The following is a 20295-nucleotide window of genomic DNA, read 5'->3' as shown; positions in this document are numbered from 1 at the left end:
ACTTGATTGTCATACATGGATTGTATCTCGCTATCCATAGCCTCTTTCCATTTAGCAGACTCGGGGCCTGCCATGGCTTCCTCGTAGCTGTTAGGGTCATCTTGACTTACTAGTGTCTCATCACTAATAAGTGTCTCACCTTCTGCAGTAATATGGAATCCATAGTAATGCTCAGGTGCACTCCTAACTCTCGTGGAACGTCTCAGAGGTACAGATTTGTCAATTTGCTCAACAGGAGTTTCCTCCTCAAGTTGAGGGCTAGAGTTTGAAGTTCCTTCACCGCTTGATTCTTGAATTTCTTCAAGATCAATTTGCCTCCCACTGTCTCCTTGGCTTATAAACTCTCTTTCTCGAAAGACTCCTCTTCTTGCTACAAAGACCACATTCTCACTAGGTCTGTAGAAGAGGTAACCAAAGGATCGCTGTGGGTAACCGATGCAAATACACCTCTCGCTTCGAGGTTCGAGCTTATCATGAGTCTCGCGTCTCACGAAAGCCTCGCAACCCCAAATCTTGATGTGGTCTAGTTTAGGTACTTTACCAGTCCACATCTCGTGAGGAGTTTTGGCAACTTTCTTTGTAGGGACTAGATTAAGAATATGGGCGGCAGTCTCTAAGGCATACCCCCAGAATGAGATTGGTAGCGAAGCTCGACTCATCATGGAACGAACCATATCCAACAAGGTTCGATTACGCCTCTCAGCCACACCATTCAACTGTGGTGTCCTGGGAGGTGTCAATTGTGAGACTATCCCACATTCCCTTAGATAGTCGAGGAACTCTGAACTAAGATACTCACCACCACGATCGGATCGAAGCATCTTAATATTCGTGCCCAATTGATTCTCGACTTCCTGTTTAAATTCCTTAAACCTCTCGAAAGTCTCTGACTTATGCTTGATCAAGTAGACATATCCATATCTACTATAATCATCAGTAAAAGTCAAATAATAACGATTAGCATCCCTTGTGGCATGTTTGAATGGTCCACACACATCCGTGTGTATAAGGTCCAACAAACCTTCACCCCTCTCACACGAACCTGTGAAGGGTGACTTTGTCATTTTTCCAAGTAAGCATGATTCGCAACTATCATCTGACTTTAGGTCAAACGACTCCAAGACTCCATCCTTTTGGAGTTGGCCTATGCGTTTCTTGCTTATATGTCCAAGACGACAATGCCATAAAGATGCTTTATCCAAGTTATTATTAGTAGAATCAATACACAAAACATTATTTCCCAAGTTATCTACAACAGATACAGCTTCATACACACCATCACAAGGTAATGCTTTAAAATAAAAGACATTATTATAGAAAACATCTATAGAACCAACTTCATTATTAAATGAAAAGGTAAACCCTTGTTTGTACAAAGCATGAAAGGAAATAATATTTCTTGCCATTCCTGGCGAATAACAACACTTATTCAAATCTAAACTAAACCCACTACTTAGCGATAAAGTATAAACTCCAATCTTGGTAACAGGTATAGCTTTCCTATTCCCCATGATCAAGTTTATCCTTCCTTGCTCCACATCCTCACTTCTTCTTAGTCCCTGCAAGTCACAACAAATATGAATACCACAACCGGTATCAAGGACCCAAGATTTAGAATGGGGTGAGTTATTAGAAATGATAGTGTAAATACCTGCATGGTTGGGTTTAACTTTCCCATCCTTCACATCTTGCTGGTATTTTGGGCAGTTCCGCTTCCAATGAGCTTTTTCATGGCAATAGAAGCATTCAGCCTCTTTTGGGTCAGAAGAAGGAGTAATGAAACCTTTCTTGGTTCCACTTGAAGAAGAGCCATCAAGGGTCCGAACCTTGGTACCCTTAGAAGAGCTCTTTCTCTTCCTCCCTTGACTTTTCCCGATTGCCAAAACCGGAGTAGAGTTTTGAGTAGGAGTGATAGCAACCGACTTCCCCTTAAGACCTGTTTCTGCGGTCTTGAGAAGTCCCTGAAGTTTGCTGAGGGTGACTTCTTCCTTGTTCATGTGATATGTCATGCGGAATTGATCATAGCACGATGGTAAGGAATGCAAAATAATATCTATTGCAAGATCCTCCGGGAAGTTCACATTAAGCTTCAGCAAACGATCCACATACCTTTGCATTTTCTGCATGTGGCTCGTGACGGATTCCCCGTCCTTCATCATGGTTGTTATCATGGAGCAGATGATTTCATACCTCTCTTGTCTTGCACTTTGATGGTATCTTTCCATCAAATCTTGGTGCATTTCATAAGGGTAGAAATCCTCATAAGACTTTTGGAGTTCCGCTGTCATCGTGGCCATCATGATGCAAGCCACTTTCGTAGCATCCCTTTCATGTGCCCGAAATTCAGCGATCTCCTGAGGAGTTGCAGTGGACTCATCAATCTCCTTAAGCTCCTTGTCAAGGACATATTCTTTGTCCTCGTAGCGGGTAATCATCCTGATGTTTCTGATCCACTCATTGAAGTTGGATCCATCAAAGGTGACTTTCCCACACAAGTTCATAAGGGTGAAGGAGCCATTAGGATTAGAGCCAGAAGCATTGTTGGAAGACATCTGAAGAGAAGAGAACAAGATTAGTTTAGATATAAGAGAGTCCTTAATAAAACACCCAAATGTAATATTAAGGCTAGGATCCAATCACAATATAATATAACTTAGAAGAGGTATGCCGTAATCTAAGCTATATCATATTTGAAAGGTAGGTGAATGACGATTCACCAATTTCCACCACGAAAACCGCAATATTTTAGTATTAGGTTTTTTTTTTTGAATGGTTCTTAGAAATTCCTAGATTCTTTGAGATTCAATGAACTTTTCAAAGGCATGTTTCAATCTCGAGTGTGCCCTCCAAGTTTTGTGACTGGGATACCGAGGATCACAAAACGAGGTGTGAAGTAACCATGCAAATCACTTGGTACCCTTAAAGTTTATCACTCAATCGATGTGCCGGTTAACCACACACGCTCCATCGATACTATAATAAACCCTAAGTCACCCTTTACCTACCTTGTTAAGTCCAAGTTAGTGTGCCGGTTAACCACACACGCTCCACCAACGACTTAATCAAAGTGTAAAGTGTAATTTCATGGAATAGCACCTTATTCACATTTTTCCTAAAGTAACTAAGATTGGGAATTTAATAAAACATTTAGTTACTTTATAATATTCATCATACTTTGAATGAGAATTAATAAGTCCTTGTCTTACCCGTTCGGCTAACGACCCTCCACCGATCAAGCAAGCGGTGGGTGAGAGTGGACACCCATTAAGTCACTATTTTATAGGCAACAACCTTATACCCACCTTATAGACCGGTTTCGTGAATGAGGCGTACTAGCGGTAAGACGAATTTATTCTTATACATATATATATATATATATATATATATATATATATATATATATATATATATATATATATATATATATATATATATAATTATTAAATCATAATAATATAAGTATAAGGGTTGAATTTTAACTTTTTAAAATTCTAAGGGTTGGAACTAAAGTTTTAACTTGACTTTACTTGTTCCAAAACTTGAGGGCAAGTTTTGTAAACTTTCAAAACTTTTCATTTCTTGTAACTTATGAGTTTAATAGAGTAATAAAATGAAGACTCTTCATTTTTCTAACTCTTATGTTCTTTTAATGGTTTTTAATCCAAGAGACTTTTGGTTTTCCATAACTTGAGGACAAGTTATGGACTCCATTAAAACACATTATGATCAAGAATTAAATTACCACATAGGTTACAAATAATTCCTATGATCATCTAAACATCATAAGAACAAGAATATGAATATGAACACTTTCAAGAATCAAAATCACATAAAACTTTGTAATTTTGATAACTAGTTGTTGTAAATGAATTAGCAAAAACATTACTCCATCTAAAACAAGTTTTCAAGTACCAAAACAGTTTAGAATAATGTTTCCAATCCATTTTCCAGCAACGAAAGTCGAAATTCCGTTTTTTTTTCGACTTTCTTCAACTTTTAAGCACAAATAACAAACAAACAAGCCTAGGCTCTGATACCACTGAAGGGTTTTGAGCATTCTAACACTTCCTAAGTGTACATGCAACCCTAATAACCTTGGATCTATGTTTGTCTAATTATCATGAAAAGTTGAATTCCAAGGTTATATTCCTATCTAGCATACATGGGGAACAATTTTAACTTGAATCATAGATAGAATAACTTACCTTGTTGTTGCTTGTGTTCCTTGAAACCTTGTGAGCCTAGCACCCCAAGTGTGATGCCTCAAATGCTTCACACAACACCAAATGCTCTTGGAAAGACTCTTGAGATAACACACACTTCTCAAAATCGGCCAAGCCCTCTAGTTCCTTAGTAGTGCCGATTTTTGGTGGAGAATATGCTTCTTATATAGTGTTGACACATCTAGGGTTACACCTGTAAACCCTAATGTGTCATGACTCTTCATTTCCATGACCCATGGGTTTGTAACTCCCATGGAGCATCCATGGAGTATCCTATGGGTAGAGCCCAACTTGATAATCCATGGAGCCTCTTAGCCCACTATACAAGATATGGATGATTTACATAATCAACCCATATATTTAATTAGTTATCCTTTGATCACTTAATTAATTCCAAATTAATTCTTTGATCAACTAATCAAATAATATTATTAATATATTAGAACTTATAATATATTAATAATCTCCAAGTGTTATTTCTCTCATTTAGTCTATCCAATTGCATGGTGCCATGCAACCCAAATGGACCATGCCGGGTCGGGCCAAGTACAAGCCCGAAATAGTTATGGACTTAGACACCTTATCCAACACATAACTCAGATCTTGACTGAAATGGCCTCAAGAAGGGTAGAGTTTCCAACTTTACCCTCAAGAACCACCAACATGGGTTCAAAACCCAAACCATAGGCTTAAAAAGGTAAGGACTTAATCATTAAGCATTAAATCACCAAAGGCATAACTCCAAACTGTAGATCTGGCCCTAAAAAGTTAAATGGCCACGTAATGTTTCCTACTTTACGCTCATGCATGACTAGAAGAAGCTCAAATGCCCAAAAGAAGCCATAAGAAGGACTTAATGAATGCATGAAGCCCTTAAGACCATAAAGTTGGTACCTTTATGCCATAAGAGATCATGAAGACTATAGATATGAGAGAATAGCACTTGGGACGTCCTACACCCCCATCAACCACCCAAAACATGGCTAAAAGCATAAAAACTAACCCAAAAAGAGATCTAAGCCAATATTAAGCAAGGTTAGAACTTTATACCCGAAATGTGTGCTGGAAATGGAGTAGAGAATCAAGATCTAAGAGCTCCTTCTTGAACCACCACCTTGCACCAAGCTTTTCTTCCTTCTAAGAGCTTCAAACACACCAAAACACACTCTCAATGAGCTCACAACACTTAAGGAGGCTCTTGGGTTCTGAGATTAGGGTTAAGGGCTATGGAGGCTGGGAATGAGGCCAACACCTGGGACTTAAAGTGTTTAAATATGGTGCAAAACCCTAAAATTAGGGTTTCCTTTCCAGTTGCCAACTCGCCGAGTTGAGGCACCTTAACTCGTCGAGTTGACTCATTAAACCCCGCGGCCAAAGCATCATCGACACGTCGAGTCGAGGCTTCCAACTCGACGAGTCCTCTAAGGAAAATGCAGATAATTAAAATTAAATTCATACTAGAAACCAGGCGTTACAAGGTGACCTTATAGTGGTTTGGATCTAGTCTTTAGCCAAGTCTTGATGTCATGCATGGAGGTTAGGTCATGTTTTCCCTTTATGACCAATTTTGGGTTCAAGACATGCATGTCTATAAAGCACCAATCTTTGGGACGTTTTGAGGCTAAAATCTCTTCTGGAAAACTTGGTTTTCAGATCTCAAGGATTTTGTGATTAATGGATAAGCCTTTGAGTTTTCAAGCCTTGTGGAGGGGTTTTTAAGCACTTGGAGTTGCCCTAAAGGATAAAGTTGGAAACTTTATCCTTTTAGACAACATTTGAGTTTAGATCTGAGCCTTAGAGTCCCTGGAATCGAAGAATCAACTGAATGTGTTAAGCTGGGGAAAACTCGACGAGCACTATAGGAACTCGACGAGTTCATTGGTGCACTCGACGAGTTGGGTCAACATGGACTGTTGACCATTGACTCTGAATTTGACCATGGTTGAACAAGTTTGACCTTTGAGGGCAATTTGGGTATTTTGGGATTTTGATGGAATTGTTCACATGGTGGTTGTAGGTATTCGAGTCGAGAGATGAGATTCAGAGTCAGACCTCATCAGTTATGCACTACTTGTGAGGTGAGTGTTCCCCACTATACTTGTTGGGTCGAAGGCACCAAGATCGGCCCTTTTGGGATGGGTATCCGGTGTATTGCATGATTGAGTATTATAGTGATCTGTTAGATTTATATCTTGGTAGATAGGATAATGTTATGCTTATCAATCTGTAAGATTTGTGTTTGTCTATTGATTGATTATATGTTTATTAGTTATGTATATGTCAACATGTGTGTGTGTGGTTGGGTTGAGGCGGTCATGCTTTGTGCTGAAGGCTAACAGGCCCAAGGCGGCCCGGATAGACTGAAGGCCTATGAGGCGGACCAGTCAGGCCGAAGGCCCGGAGAACGGTTCAGACATACTGAAGGCTCAGTGCGGCAGACATGTTGAAGGTTTTGTAAGCGTGTTGTTGTGTTATCTATGATTATGTGGTATTGTGGTATTTTGGGGGAACTCACTAAGCTTTGGGCTTACAGTTTTGGATTATGTTTCAGGTACTTTAGAAAATCGTGGGAAAGCGAAGGCGTGACCGTGTACCTCCTCATGTTTTGTTTCATGATTTTGGGATTACTCTGATATTGAACTCGTTTTGAAAACTATTTATAAACAATTGTGGTTTTTGACTTGAATTTAAAAGTTTAAATTTTTCAAGAGTTATAAGGATGTTACATTCATTGTACATACCTTAACATGTAATTTGGTTAAAAACCATTACCACGTAAATGCCAAATAAGTAAGTACATACAACGCCTGATGGGGTCATTAACTCATTTCCAAATAAGAAGCGTGACCGGCAAATACAAGCTATTGTCAATAATCATGGTATTTACTGAACGGCCATTTTAACGGTATATGGTGTACAAAAATGATCAAATGTATATATGGAGAAGTGTTGGTTAGCCTCCTCTGCGATTAACCTTAGTATCAAAGTAGATGTTTTATAAAATTATAACTCAAGTCGTTCATTAATATTAAGAAAAGCAAGTGAATAGAGGGGCCATCGCAACTCATATCGTATATTACTTTACATTTCAAATAAGTTATAAGAAGACTTGAAAATACACATATCTTCTTTTCAATATGGTTGTGCCCTTGTTTGAGCCGACCCGACAATAAAGAAGGTATCTAGACCTTCTTTTTCAACCAGTTAGGAAATGAACGTGATCACATCATTATTGATACTTGATTGATATCATAATCCCTGTATTACCTTTCTATGAATACTATAACAAGACGGATATAATACGTATATGTTGTTTTTAGTATATGAATTCTAAGATGTCTTTTGGAGTCGTTTTATAAAAAGTATCTATAAATAGTAGTTTACATAGATTACCGACATTTAAACAACAATTATTACGAAAAGACAGACGATAGTGATGAGTATTTATATTTTTCAGTGTAGACAAACTAAAACACTAAACATCAAATTATTTATTTCAATAGCATATTGCATGGTCGTCCTTTTTTCCAAATATTTCAGATTACAATAATGTCTAATTTGTCAAAACGTTGATTTAAGTTTTAGGTGTTGACCAAATCATTTATCAAATATTTTCCGTCTCAATTATTGTTACATTCTTTAATCTTATTATCAATGGATAATCACATTCAGGAAAAAAAAAAAAAAAAAAAAAAAAAAAAAAAAAAAAGAATAAGTCACCCCACGTCTGATAATAATTATATAATTATATAATATGATATATTTGAATGATGTCAACATATTGCGAACTACTTCCATTTCTTTGCAAATTATTAATATAAGTATATAACAAAATCAAAACAATTTTTTTTGTCGATTTTGACATCAAAACTTTCAAAATCAACAATAGATAACACTCATACATACTCAGATGATATATACAACACCTTCTCTACCTTTTTTTTTTTTCTCCTTGTATGGCAAAAATGCTATAAAATGTGCATTCGACATTAAAAAATAAATAAATAAATAAAGCACAATTTTACATGTACTGAGACAGCCATTGTTTGCACATATCCAGCACTGGAAGTGCATTTGCATGTAATGCCTGCAACATTAATCAGTATCATCACATGTTAGTTTGATAAAAATTAAATATATTATAACCTTTAAAAAAATTCATCTCATCTTCATTTATATTTACCTGATGTGCAACATACTGAACATCAGCCACACTTCCACTTCTAGAAGCAATCTGGAACGCACTTTTTAGACGACCACACACCACACAAGCCAAAACCTTCCTGAAAAATCGAAAAAAAAAAAAAAAAAAAAAAAGGCATTATAAAATGGTACTAATTTGTATGTGATTTATGGGAAGTTATTAATTAATTTAACTAACCTGTGGCTGCTAGTTAACATGTCAATAAGACGATCAGGTCGTTCTTTATGTTTGTTGGCATATACATTAATAGCTGCTCCCAAAACCTACATACAATTTTTTATAAATCTTAAAATAGTCTGTTTATTATTTTTGGTTCTTCATATAAAAAAATAAAAATACCTGATCCCAGTCGTCATCTTCAATTGTACCCTTGATATTTCTGAAAAATTCAGTCAATTGACCGCCCTTTTTCCTATCAGCAAGGGATGATGCGACACCAGCATATATGTCAACAGCTGGAAAAAGAAAGTTCATACTTTCAATTTTCATATTAATCCAACAAAAGATTATTATTACGTATAAAATTGTCAAAAATATGTATATAACTATTACCAGAAAGCTTGAACTCGTATATCACTTGGAAAGCTAGGTCGAAATTCTTCTCCACTAGAGTTTCTGCAATCTCACACCTCCTCCTGTGGTAAAACACACATATATATATATATATATATATATATATATATATATATATATATATATATATATATATATATATATATATATATATATATATTATTTGAAAAATTACAAATAATAATAGTATATTAAATGATTACCTGAAAGTTTCTGCATCGTTTGGATTTCCAAAAAGAGAGTATTTCCATTGAGGCCCGTCTGTATCATTAAACGATTTAACCACATCCACCTGTACATTGTAATTTAAGAACATGTTAACACATCATAAGGGTAGAATGGGAATATAGAATGTTACAACTTGACATACCTGCATGGAAACTCGGGCAGAAAATTTGATTAGCCCTTCTGCTGTAAGTTTTTGTGCACGTACACCCTTGCTCACAAGCTTAGTTGAGCCTCCACTTTTGTATCTTTCTGATAACGCTTCATCAAAATGCATCTTTACCAAAAATAAAATAATCAGGTGCAATAGAGATGTTGAAAAAAATAAAAAAAGAGAGTTACTTGATACCTACTTTTGCATTTTCCAAGTGTTTTATAGCTTCATCAAGAGCAGATGAATTCACAAATAACTGGATACAACATAGTCCAGCAGCCACATGATCGTTCCCTATCACCTGGAATCTGTATAGGTAGTTGAAGTGTTTATGAGTTTCACAGAACACGCATATGCGGCTGAGCGCAGCTCCTGTATACTGCTTCACTGCCACGTCAGCTGTTTCCGAGGACATTCTAGAAGCCATCACTTCTTCTAGAACAGACATGGCTCCATAACCAACACACAGGTCACACAAATCATCAATCGATCCATAGTCGGTTGATAAAGGATCTGGTTTTTGTGGGGTGGATGATACTTGAGGAGGGGTAGGAACGGAATTTTCCGGAAAAAATAGCATGCATGCATCCTTGTAATGACCATGTCTAAACATAAACTCAAGCAAATCTTCACGTGTAAACTGCAAAAAAGAGATACCATATGAGAAAAAAAAATAACCTGAAATAATATTGGTAGGAAATTTAACTGATTGATGCTTTACTTCTTGTAAATAGTTGACACATTCAAGGTATCTAATGCTATCCAGATTGCTACGTGGAACATCATCTTCGAATTCTGAACTGTTAACTGAATTTTCATTAGAAGCTTCTTGCAATCTTCTAGACCTTTCCGATCGTGGAAAAGTAGATGGCATGTATAAAACATTCAGATACGAGTCAGCAGAAAGAGAATCATCCAAGATCGCAGGTGCACTTTTAGCCAAATGGTCATACCTGCACCATATTAAACCTTGTGACATTATCTTAACTTGATGATTACAACGTTGCTATTTTACACAATTTACCCTTGTTTTTTACTTACATGGAACGAACAGATGAGACATCAGCTGGGGGGCCACCTTCGATTGTATTAATGATATCTTGAATAACTGGAGCAGGGTCACCCTTGTACAGTTGAAGTGCTTGCCTATGCACACAATGTGAAAAGTAGATTATGAAATCCAGAAACTAAAAGTAAAAACATCTGAAGGTTTTTGTAAATGGAGATGAGAACATTATTAACATACTTGAATTTGACACGAGCTTGAGCGTAGTGTTCCATTCTAATTAGAGCAAGTCCCCATGCATTCCACACAGCAAACGCATCAATCTTGCATTTCTTACAAGTATACACAGCCATGCTATATCGTTCTTCTAGAATCAACCGATCACGCAACCTTCCGGAAGATTCCTCATCAGCAATATCATCAAGTGAAGCAGCAATTCCGTATCCCAAAAGGCTTTGCAAAAGTTCTGCGCGTCTAAGCCAGGTGTCGGAATGTGATAGGGTTTCAGAAAGCTCATCTGGAGCCTGACTGCCCATGCTAGAACTCCCTGCATCAGAGGACGTGTCCTCCATGTCTTTAGAAAGGACAGAAAAGTCATTTCCCACAGAAAGTTTTCTAAGTTGAGATTTCGCGTAAAGGAGCCCCTGAAGAAATGTCTCTGTAGCATGATAAGCACGACCGATGGTTTCCATTGATGCGTTTTCGGGTAACGTTTCGGAGCTTAAAACAGCTCTCATTTGATTAACACACAAATCCAAAGCACCTTTGGCTGATGTACTCTCGTCTGAACACAGAGAAAGCAGCTCCTTGAATAGAATAATGTCAGGGGCACTTTCGTAATGATGCGAGGACCGGACAGCTTCGTCTTTATTCGGGTCGCCCGTGAGCATCCACTGTTCAGCAATGGAAACGGAAGGAAGACGATCTTGCCCTCCGTCCATTGTGTATGACGAAACACGATCTTCTTGAATCCCAGCCATAGCCTCCCATGTAGCTCTTTCAGTCTGTGTCAATCCAGACCCTTTTCTTTTCCTTTGTACGTCTTTAGGAGCTGTTTTTTCAGCACTGTTCCTTGGGTTCCAAGAAAACGCCCTGCGTGCCTCCTTTTGCAAGTTACTTAAGCTATTAGAAAAAGAAGATTTTGTTGGAGTTCCTCCTGCTTTCTGCTTTGCTTTAGGACCTGACACCTGTATCCGAGTCTCACGACGTGGAGGGGCTATAGTCACAGCAATTGCTTTTGCAGCGTATCTAAATATTTTATTGTTGTCCCTTAATGATGGGAATTCTTTAAGTATCAAAGAAGCAGAATGGAGTTGTTTGCGCATTAGTAAAACTTCCAGAATTAGTTGGGGATGTTCGTGTAATGCAGAGCATCTTTGCTGCCATGGCAAGGGTAAAATAGCCAATACGCGAAGGCCTAACGCCCATAGATTAAGCCGGGAAAGCTCTGGTTCGTTCAAGTTGCTGTCTTTTCTTTTCAAGAAAAAATGAACCTTCAAAACAAAATAACAAGACATATTAATATTATAAGTTTGATTGTTTTGAAAATGGATAAATAAATGTGATCTTACGAGTAATTGTTTGGATCGAAGATTTGGCAACTGTTGCATTGCGCCCATTGCAACTCTTAATGCGTCTTCTGAATCGCGAAGGGAAGATAGAAACCGTGAAGCTTCTGCTGGGCCGCCACCTGTTATGGGGTCTGCTGTAAGAAGTTTCACGAGTTGGCGCCCCTGAAGTTCTCTACGAAGGTCAATTGATAACCCTGCACTTTCAGCAACTTCTAAAGCAGCTGAAACAGCTCCCTTTTCGGCTAATCTAAGTGCAAGACCTTCTGGATCTTCCTTGCACTCTGCCTCCACCTGGCATATTAAGAACACATGGAGTCACGGACCATAAACAATGATTAAAAATTAAAAATAATTATTATTATTAAAATAGAATAATTTTGGTATTAAAAATGCGTGTAACCTCTTGCCAGCTGTTGTAACGCTCATCTGCAGATAATATGTGACTGTACCGCATCAAAGCTTGTCTTCTGAGAACAACCTATGTACATGACACATATATTGAGGGGTTATGATTTGATAAAATAAAGGGAAAATGCAGGGAATGGCAATGTAGTTTGTAATTTCTCCTTATTATAGCATTGTACTTTCTTTTTTCCTTATTACAGTATTATACTTTCAAATTATTTCTTATTAGAGTATTCTCCTTAAAAAATTATCCATTATAGAATTTAGATTTGAATTATGATGACATTAAATACCTCATTCTTGGAAGGATCGGTTTCCAGCAAGTGACAGTGACACATGGTGAGAACATCTAAAGCAGCATCTAATTCCCACCTATGCAAATATCTGTAGTACGAGAGAAAACATTTATGAATGAAACATATAGCCATAAAAAAAATAGAAAAGATTATGGTGTGAATATAAATAGACATATACTTGAGGGCAAGTTTTGCTGCAAGTTGTTTATCTTTTAGTCGTCTGCAATATTGCCAGCTATTGCTTGGAATTCTAAAGTTTGAGTGACTTGAAGCATTGAATACTGTATGATTTTCCTCTTCACGCTCAATGAGTAACTTCAGTAAATGATCTGAAGCACCATCACGTAAGCATCGATCAGAAAGAGCAAGAGCATCCATTAGTTTTCCTTCCTCTATCAATCTAAAAACGTATAGGAAAATGAAGTAAGTGATTGTGTAATGTTGCAGCATTGAATAAAAAACTTAAAAAAAAGAAAACATCCATAGTAGTAGTACCTTTCAACAGCTTTTTCATACGGTTTTTCATTCTCCCATCCAAAAGAGAGAAAAACTGTTGTATCAATTTCAGCAGCTTCTGACTTGGGTGAATCTTGCCATATACCACTTTCATTTGTAGTGTCTGTAAGAACAGAAAGGCTGCTGGTGCCAACCGCCGCCAGCTCATCATGTTCTAAATCAGAATCACTATCATGCTCCCGAAACCTCTTCACAGAAGTTTTCACCTCAATTCCATCATTAACCGAATGCTCAGCAGTTACAGCTACCTCTGAAACTCGGTGAAGATTAGTTTGCATTTGTATCCACCGATTCAAGGTCGGAAACCTGAATTACAAGTTAAATGGTATTCAAAATCGGGTAACCAACTATCTGAATTCAGTTATATATGGAGAAAAGACGAAAGTAACCTCTCGGATTGATCAAGTGCAAACTCAAAGAACAATCTATCAGCATCATGCTTCTGGACTGACCCTGGCCCATCAGTCAATGAGCCTGACATGGTTGATGAGTAGTCGTTGCCACCATATAAAATACAATTCCCAAAAACACATGCTAAAACAGCCCTGACTGGTGACAGCTTCACAAGATGCTTTACAACATCTAGCTGAAGAGGGTACAGGGGAACTCCAGGTGTGGCTGAGGACGGACAATAAGAACTCGGCTTGGCTTCTTTTGAAGATGGGGATAAAAGTTTACCCTCTGAACTACTTTTAGGACATGTAGGGATGACTGCTATGTCTGCCCAACCATGACCAGATCTTGGTGGATATATTGGAGGTACACATGCAGAAATCACTTCATGTACAAAATCAGCAGACATAATTTCAGCTACTTTTGCAGCTGCATCAGTGCTACCTCGGTCAAACACCAAACGAGTCAAAAGATCTTTAGGCCATTCGTATATCAGAGAGAAATAGTTGAAGTCATGTGTAGTATCTGTCCCATCAACTATGTCTCCAATAGCTGCAATATGGAGGATAAATTGGGAAAGGTATGTTGTAGCTTTTGAAGTCAACGGGCCATATATTCTCTTTTCAGCCTCTTTAGAAGCAGTTGACTTTTCAACTGATGATTGTTGTCTCATGGGTCTCAATCCAAGCCCTACAACTCCATCTTTTTCATCAGGATACGTGCTCTCTGCTCTCATAAATTCTCTTTCATATTCTTCATCAGCAATCGCTCTTGCAAGATTATGAAGTTTACCTAAAATCCATCAAAAAAACATGTATATATCACTGTATATTGGAACTTGGAAGGACAGCTGGCATATAACTAATGGTTACCACTAAGAAACTGGCGTTTCCCCATGTGAGCATCTTGAATCATTTGATGAAGCATAGCTAGAGCACGCTCCCTAGGTCCTTGCCTTTGGAAATTCTTGGTACTTATTAGGTCTCCTGTTAAAAGAGCCTGAAGTACCGGAAACTTCTCCTAAAAATATAAAAAAACAGAACATTTAAATAATGTATTACATGGATATAAAAACAAGAAATTGAATTCAGACCTGTTCCAACAACTCTTGTAGACGTTTGAGAAGACGCTTCACAACTGAAATTATTCCAATTTCATAAATTTGGTCCCAATAAGTAGCTCCCATTTTAGGAGCACGTCCAGGATAGATCTCTGACAACATGACTTGAGCCTGATCTAGAAGCTTCTGAGACAAAGCTGAGGACTTTGAAGATGCTGTAGCTACATCGATACATAGAAGAGTCTAGAAGGAAGCATGAACATGTAATAAGTTAGCATTCAACCAATGAAGGAAAGAAAAATTAAATAAGAAAAGAAAAGAAAAGGGGGAATAGAATAATCATACCGCAACTAAAGGACCCAATTGAGAGCGAAGAGTGGAAAAATCCAAGTCTTGGACGACAGAAGTTTCATCAGCAGCACGAGAAACAGCATCTGCAGCCTTGGGAAACACAAAAGGGAAAGCATTGGACTTAAAAATGAGCATATTCCAGTAAATAGCAACGTACGTTACTCTCAATATCAACATGTGCAATATACTTGCTTTTTTTTGCCCAAAGTACTTACATTTTTTCATCGATAATAGCAATGTACTTTCAATTTATACTGACAAAAGTAAAATACAAATATTGCTATTATTGGTAAAAAAAAATGCAAGTACATTGCTATTATGGGTAAAGAAATGCAAGTAATATGCCTATATTGGAAAAAATAGTAAAGTATGTTGCTAATTCCTGCAACTTATCGAACAGAATAATAATTAGTACAGAGTCAGACATACAGATGCTCTCTTAAAGGCTCCATCCACCCATTCAGCCAGTTCAAGAGTTGCTTTATCTTCTGGAGTTAGGGAAAAACGGTTTACAGCCTCTTCTCCTATGTCATACTTTGCCCTCTGCATGCAACTGCAATCATAGAAAATGGTCAAAGTCAACTTAAATTCGATAAGTCATATAATAATATTTTAATTATTAATAAAATTAAACTCACAGATTAAGCAACTTAGATGGGGCTGCACGTAAGACAGTGGATGCCTCTTCCCATTTCCATTGACGATCAGACAAGGGCAGAAGACTTTGCAAGATTGATAAACGCCATTCCCAATCTTCAATAAAAGATCTTGCTTTTGAGATTCTCCACTCTAAAGCTTGTCTCCCATCAGTAGGGACATTTCCGTCAATTGCAATCTCCTGTTCAGTAACACCTGAAGGTAGATTTTGTCTCAGTATATTAAGGAGTCCACCTGTGAAGGATACCACCATTGTATTCCCTTCTTCATTGGTGCATTGATCGCCACTTTCCTCACTAGTGGATGATGTGTCGGGGTGCGTCCTAGGTGGCGGAGAGGGTGATGAGTCGCGAGAAAGATCATCCAGATGTAAAAGTGAAATAATAATGTTCACCATCATTATCTGCATTATTAAAAAGATGATCATCTTATTTTTTTGTAATAACATGCCATGAGAATAAGGTAAAGACCTATAGATATGAATAATGGAAAGAGAAAAATGCAAGTGTGTTGCTATTATGGGTAAAGAATTGTAAGTGCGTTGATATTTATGTCCAAAAAAAACATGTTGCTATTATTGGTTACATACAGATATCTATCAATAAAAAAAATGTAAGTATGTTGCTATTAAGGGTAGATGGTATAGTATATTGCTCTTATTGGTAAAAAAAAGGCAAAATAAATACTGTCGTGATGATAAGGAGGCAAAGAATCAACCTTGCGTGGAATGTTGGTGACAGCCTCCAAATGAATCCTGAGGTCTTTTAAGTAACATAATGCCATTTGGTAGCTTTTTACTTCATTATTCTTACTATTCCCCATAGCCCTTAAGGCAAGAACAGCAGACTCCATGGCATAGCGCATGTGCATAAGTTCAACATCTTTCATCCTGTGAAACACAAAACATGTGGTTATATTTAAACTACCATATATACAAATAACTGAACAATAATAATAAGTAAAATGTAGTGAATAAGAATCATAAGAACTTGGAGAGTACCTTTTCCAGGCTGCTAAATTAGAGGTGATTGGTTGCATGCTAAATAACTCAATAGCATCTTGAAATCTTATGTCTGGAACTACATCAAACAAAACCTGTTTACAGAAACAAGGAAATCAACACCTCTAGAAAAACTTTGGGACTTTGGGTGTACTTCATTTGGATTGGGATGTTACATAAATGGGCTAGAAAGTTTACAGACTTACTCGAAGTGGGCTATGGATCGATAATCTTTCAAGAACAAGATTTTCAACAAATGGATCCAACTGCAATTCTTGGTTTTCAAACTCGGTAGTATTCCCTTTTCCAGACAAGAGTAATGATGATTTCAAACTCCATGATTGTCCAGAATTGACACATGCAACAAAAGAAGCCAGATCAAGCTGGTAACATAGGAAGTCACAAAGATGTTCAACACAAGACACCTGCCAAAATTAACAAGTTATAATAACTCTATATTTGGGATTCACCAGCTGATTCATATGAAACCAAATTTGGAAAAAAAAAGCCTATACCTCATCTGATTTATTACCATAAAGAGAAGATTCTTCCAGCCTTAGAATTTGTGATTTACTAGTCCACAAAAGCTGCATCAATTTCCTTCTCATATCTGTTTTCCCAGGCAAAAGATCCCAACCCATAACAGCCACAAGTGGTTGAAGTTGGGGGTATAATGAAAGAATCTACAACATATTTTGACATGGGACTTATAAGACCTCTGTGAATTTAGGGGTACAATGAACGAAAAAAGGACAGGGAGCATACATTGCTAGCTTCTTGAAGTTGTTCCCTTTTGACAGCAGAAAGAGCAACATCCATGACACATTCAAGTACATGCAACCCAGAAATACGGGCATAATGATACATGTCTCTCATGCATGCAGATATAGCCGACTTAAAGGATGATGTTTGGTCACCCGATGGATCAGGTGTCATCTGTGCAATAAAACTTAAAAGTCGTGCAAGAGGGGGTGGAATCTGGTTGCCATTCAAAACTTTATGTGTCTCTATCTCTTCTGATAACAATTCTTCCTGGATGGACTGCAAAAGGCACATCCTGATAGATTAGATTATTGCAGTAAGTGTATAAAAAGTACAGCAGCATATTATAAATGCTTCATCACACCTGTATCATGTTTACAAGACGTATCGATTTTGATGAGAGTGCTTTCTCATATATTGACAGCAATTTACTTCGCATGGAAAGCCAGGTGTCATCATAGGCCGTCATTCCTGATAAACCCCTCTTTAGGAGATCTTGCAAAACCATGCTATTTAAACATCACAAGGGATTACAAATGAATAACCAACATAAAAGTAATTTGATAATGACCATTGCTGAATCATGTTCTTAATTCTGTAGAATTGGAAAGAACAGGGGCAACCAATATCTATCAACAAATTGGGAAAGTCAATCTTAAAAGAAAACAGTGTCTTGGGGCATACCGGTAATCAGCTTCCTCCACACCATAATCAAAGTGAAGAAATTGAATATGTGACATGGCTCCATCATTGTTACCTTCCTTCAAGCATTCCTTCATGGCACTCAAATGCACCATCTGAGCATAGCTTTGTATCAATTCAAGAGACTTAACATCCTCTTCTTGAAGTGTTGGTGAAATAGCCAAACCTGAATCATCACCACCATCATTCCCTTGTACCCACTTTACCTGCTTTGATATGTTCTCACACAGTGCCTGAAAAATAACAGCATTTTCCAAAATTACTCCCCTCAAACACACCATTTCACCTTCTTCAATCTCTAGAGTAGCACCAGAGGTCCCCTCTTCTTCACTCTCTTTGACGTCCAGTTCAATCAAATCTGGCCTCAACCTCTTGAACCCCACCTCCGAGATTTTGTTCAATACTCTCAAGCACTCCTGAAAATCCCAATGTTTAGCACTGGCAACATCCTGGTCAGCTAAGTGCCCAGTTCTTGAATCAAAATCATTAATATCCATTTCGCTGGTATCCCCTTTTGACCCACTGAACTGCTGTTTTGAATCAATATCTCTAATACTCGTTCCACTGGCGCCCCATCTCGACTCCTCAAGCCTCTCACTAGTACCCGTTCCATCTCTCTTAATTGAATCGAGATTGGCAATATCCATTTCATTTTGACCTAAATTATCGATCACTTTCTTAGTTTCCAAAACCCTAGACGTAATAGTCTGAACATAAAGCAAAAATTCAGCGCGCAAACGCAAAGTAGCCGAGTCAAAACTCCAAACTCGCGATGTAGGATCATTAAATTGGAGGAGTTCAAGGGTACATAAATAAGTGAGAAGAGCAGGGGAAGAGTTAGAGCTGAAAAGGATAGTCTCATAACGGCCACCACTCGCCACTATTGTTTGGAGGATAGCGCGAGCTAGGTCGGGGTTTCGAGATCGGAGAGCGAGAATGGTAGCTCGAAACGGTTCGATTTGACCCAAGAACAAATGGTTTGCTGTGAGACGAGAAAGCAGGTCTGTTTCCATTTCCATCACTGCCTGTTGCGGTGGAGATTCCATCGTTGCTTGGGGCTATAGAAGAAGAAGATACATGTGTACGTATAGGTGAAAAGGTATCTGGATAGATACAGATGAAAGTGGAGAAGGAACGAACGACAAAGTTGGGGCAAGAAAGGTAAGAGAAGAACGTTGAAAAGGGTTTATATAGTTAGTGACACCCAGTAGTAGTTTAGGCGAGTTTTGGTGATGGGTCTGTGGACGAAACAGTTTTTGTATGATTTCATGTTTTAAACTTGGAAACAAAATTTTTTTAAATTGATCGGGTTTCATTTACTTCTTCTTTAAGTTTAAATCACTTTAAAGGTGATTATACTATTTAAAAAACTGATTCATTGTATCTTATTCGTAGTAATAACTAGTTTATAATATGTGAAACACGGTTATAAAATTAATTAAACTTTTATATTAAAAAATCAAAATTATTAATTAATTATTTTATTATTTAAAATATATTTTTTAGTTATATAAAATTATAATTGTTGATTTAAACAAATATGAGAAATTATATCACCTTATAATATGTATTGATTTCATTTTATTTTTAACTTAATATTATTAATTTAATATAATTAGAATGAAAAATTTTAAAATTTAAAATTTAAAATTTAGAATCAATTATTAATTTAATGTAATTAAAGTGGAAATTTTAAAATTTAAAATTTAAAATTGATAATTAATAACTTGACAAGTGGTATGATATGTTACATATAGTAATTAATGAGGAATTCTAATAGTATGACATTTGTCAATAGGAGAATAAACTTATTCATTTATTAGAATAGGAGGATGAGTTTTAAAACCGGACCCATTCGGAACCGGAACTAGTTTTCCTATATTATAATAACCGAAAACCGAACCGCCGATTCCAGTTCCGATCCCGGTTTTCGATTATTTTTCAAACTAGAATCGGTTGAAATGTTATAGATGATATGTTATCTTCTGGAGCTTGCAAATAAGTCAATATTTAACCAAACTATGACTTTTTACATTCTAAATTGAAATACAAATACTAAATTACATGATTGAAAAATAAATCAAGTAATTCCGACTTGAGAAAATGTCATTGTAGCTCATTAAACTTATGCCTTTTACTCGATTTGGTCACTAAAATATTTTTTTGCGCAATAGGTCATTCAACTTACAATTTACCT

General features: G+C 37.1%; 1 protein-coding gene across 2 annotated transcripts; it reads right to left on the bottom strand.

Moving 5' to 3' along the window:
- Positions 1-7991: 7991 nt before the first annotated feature.
- LOC145091969 (zinc finger FYVE domain protein) lies at positions 7992-19305 on the bottom strand. Of its 2 annotated transcripts, none has more exons than XM_079029817.1 (29): positions 18081-19305; positions 17761-17905; positions 17400-17675; positions 17150-17317; positions 16841-17059; positions 16635-16729; positions 16352-16523; positions 15616-16037; positions 15407-15530; positions 14972-15067; positions 14660-14869; positions 14439-14586; positions 13563-14358; positions 13153-13479; positions 12836-13057; positions 12655-12745; positions 12357-12434; positions 11957-12247; positions 10626-11878; positions 10421-10525; positions 10101-10332; positions 9579-10019; positions 9371-9502; positions 9204-9292; positions 8980-9062; positions 8767-8882; positions 8605-8690; positions 8407-8506; positions 7992-8310 (listed from the first exon to the last, which is right to left on the bottom strand). In XM_079029817.1, exons 1-29 carry the CDS (start codon positions 19142-19144, stop codon positions 8245-8247), a joined length of 7647 nt encoding a protein of 2548 aa, XP_078885943.1. In that variant the 5' UTR covers positions 19145-19305; the 3' UTR covers positions 7992-8244. The 2 variants fall into 2 exon arrangements, with proteins under 2 accessions (XP_078885943.1, XP_078885944.1); XM_079029818.1 differs by having other exon boundaries at positions 17761-17891; positions 18081-18290.
- Between the last annotated feature and the right edge of the window lie 990 nt (positions 19306-20295).

This window comes from Lactuca serriola, chromosome 3 (assembly GCF_051521515.1).
Source record: "Lactuca serriola cultivar US96UC23 chromosome 3, Lser_US96UC23_V15, whole genome shotgun sequence".
In the NCBI taxonomy this organism is placed as follows: domain Eukaryota; kingdom Viridiplantae; phylum Streptophyta; class Magnoliopsida; order Asterales; family Asteraceae; genus Lactuca; species Lactuca serriola.
The sequence above is the reverse complement of the archived record's forward strand: the minus strand, read 5'-3'. Positions and strand labels throughout refer to the sequence as shown.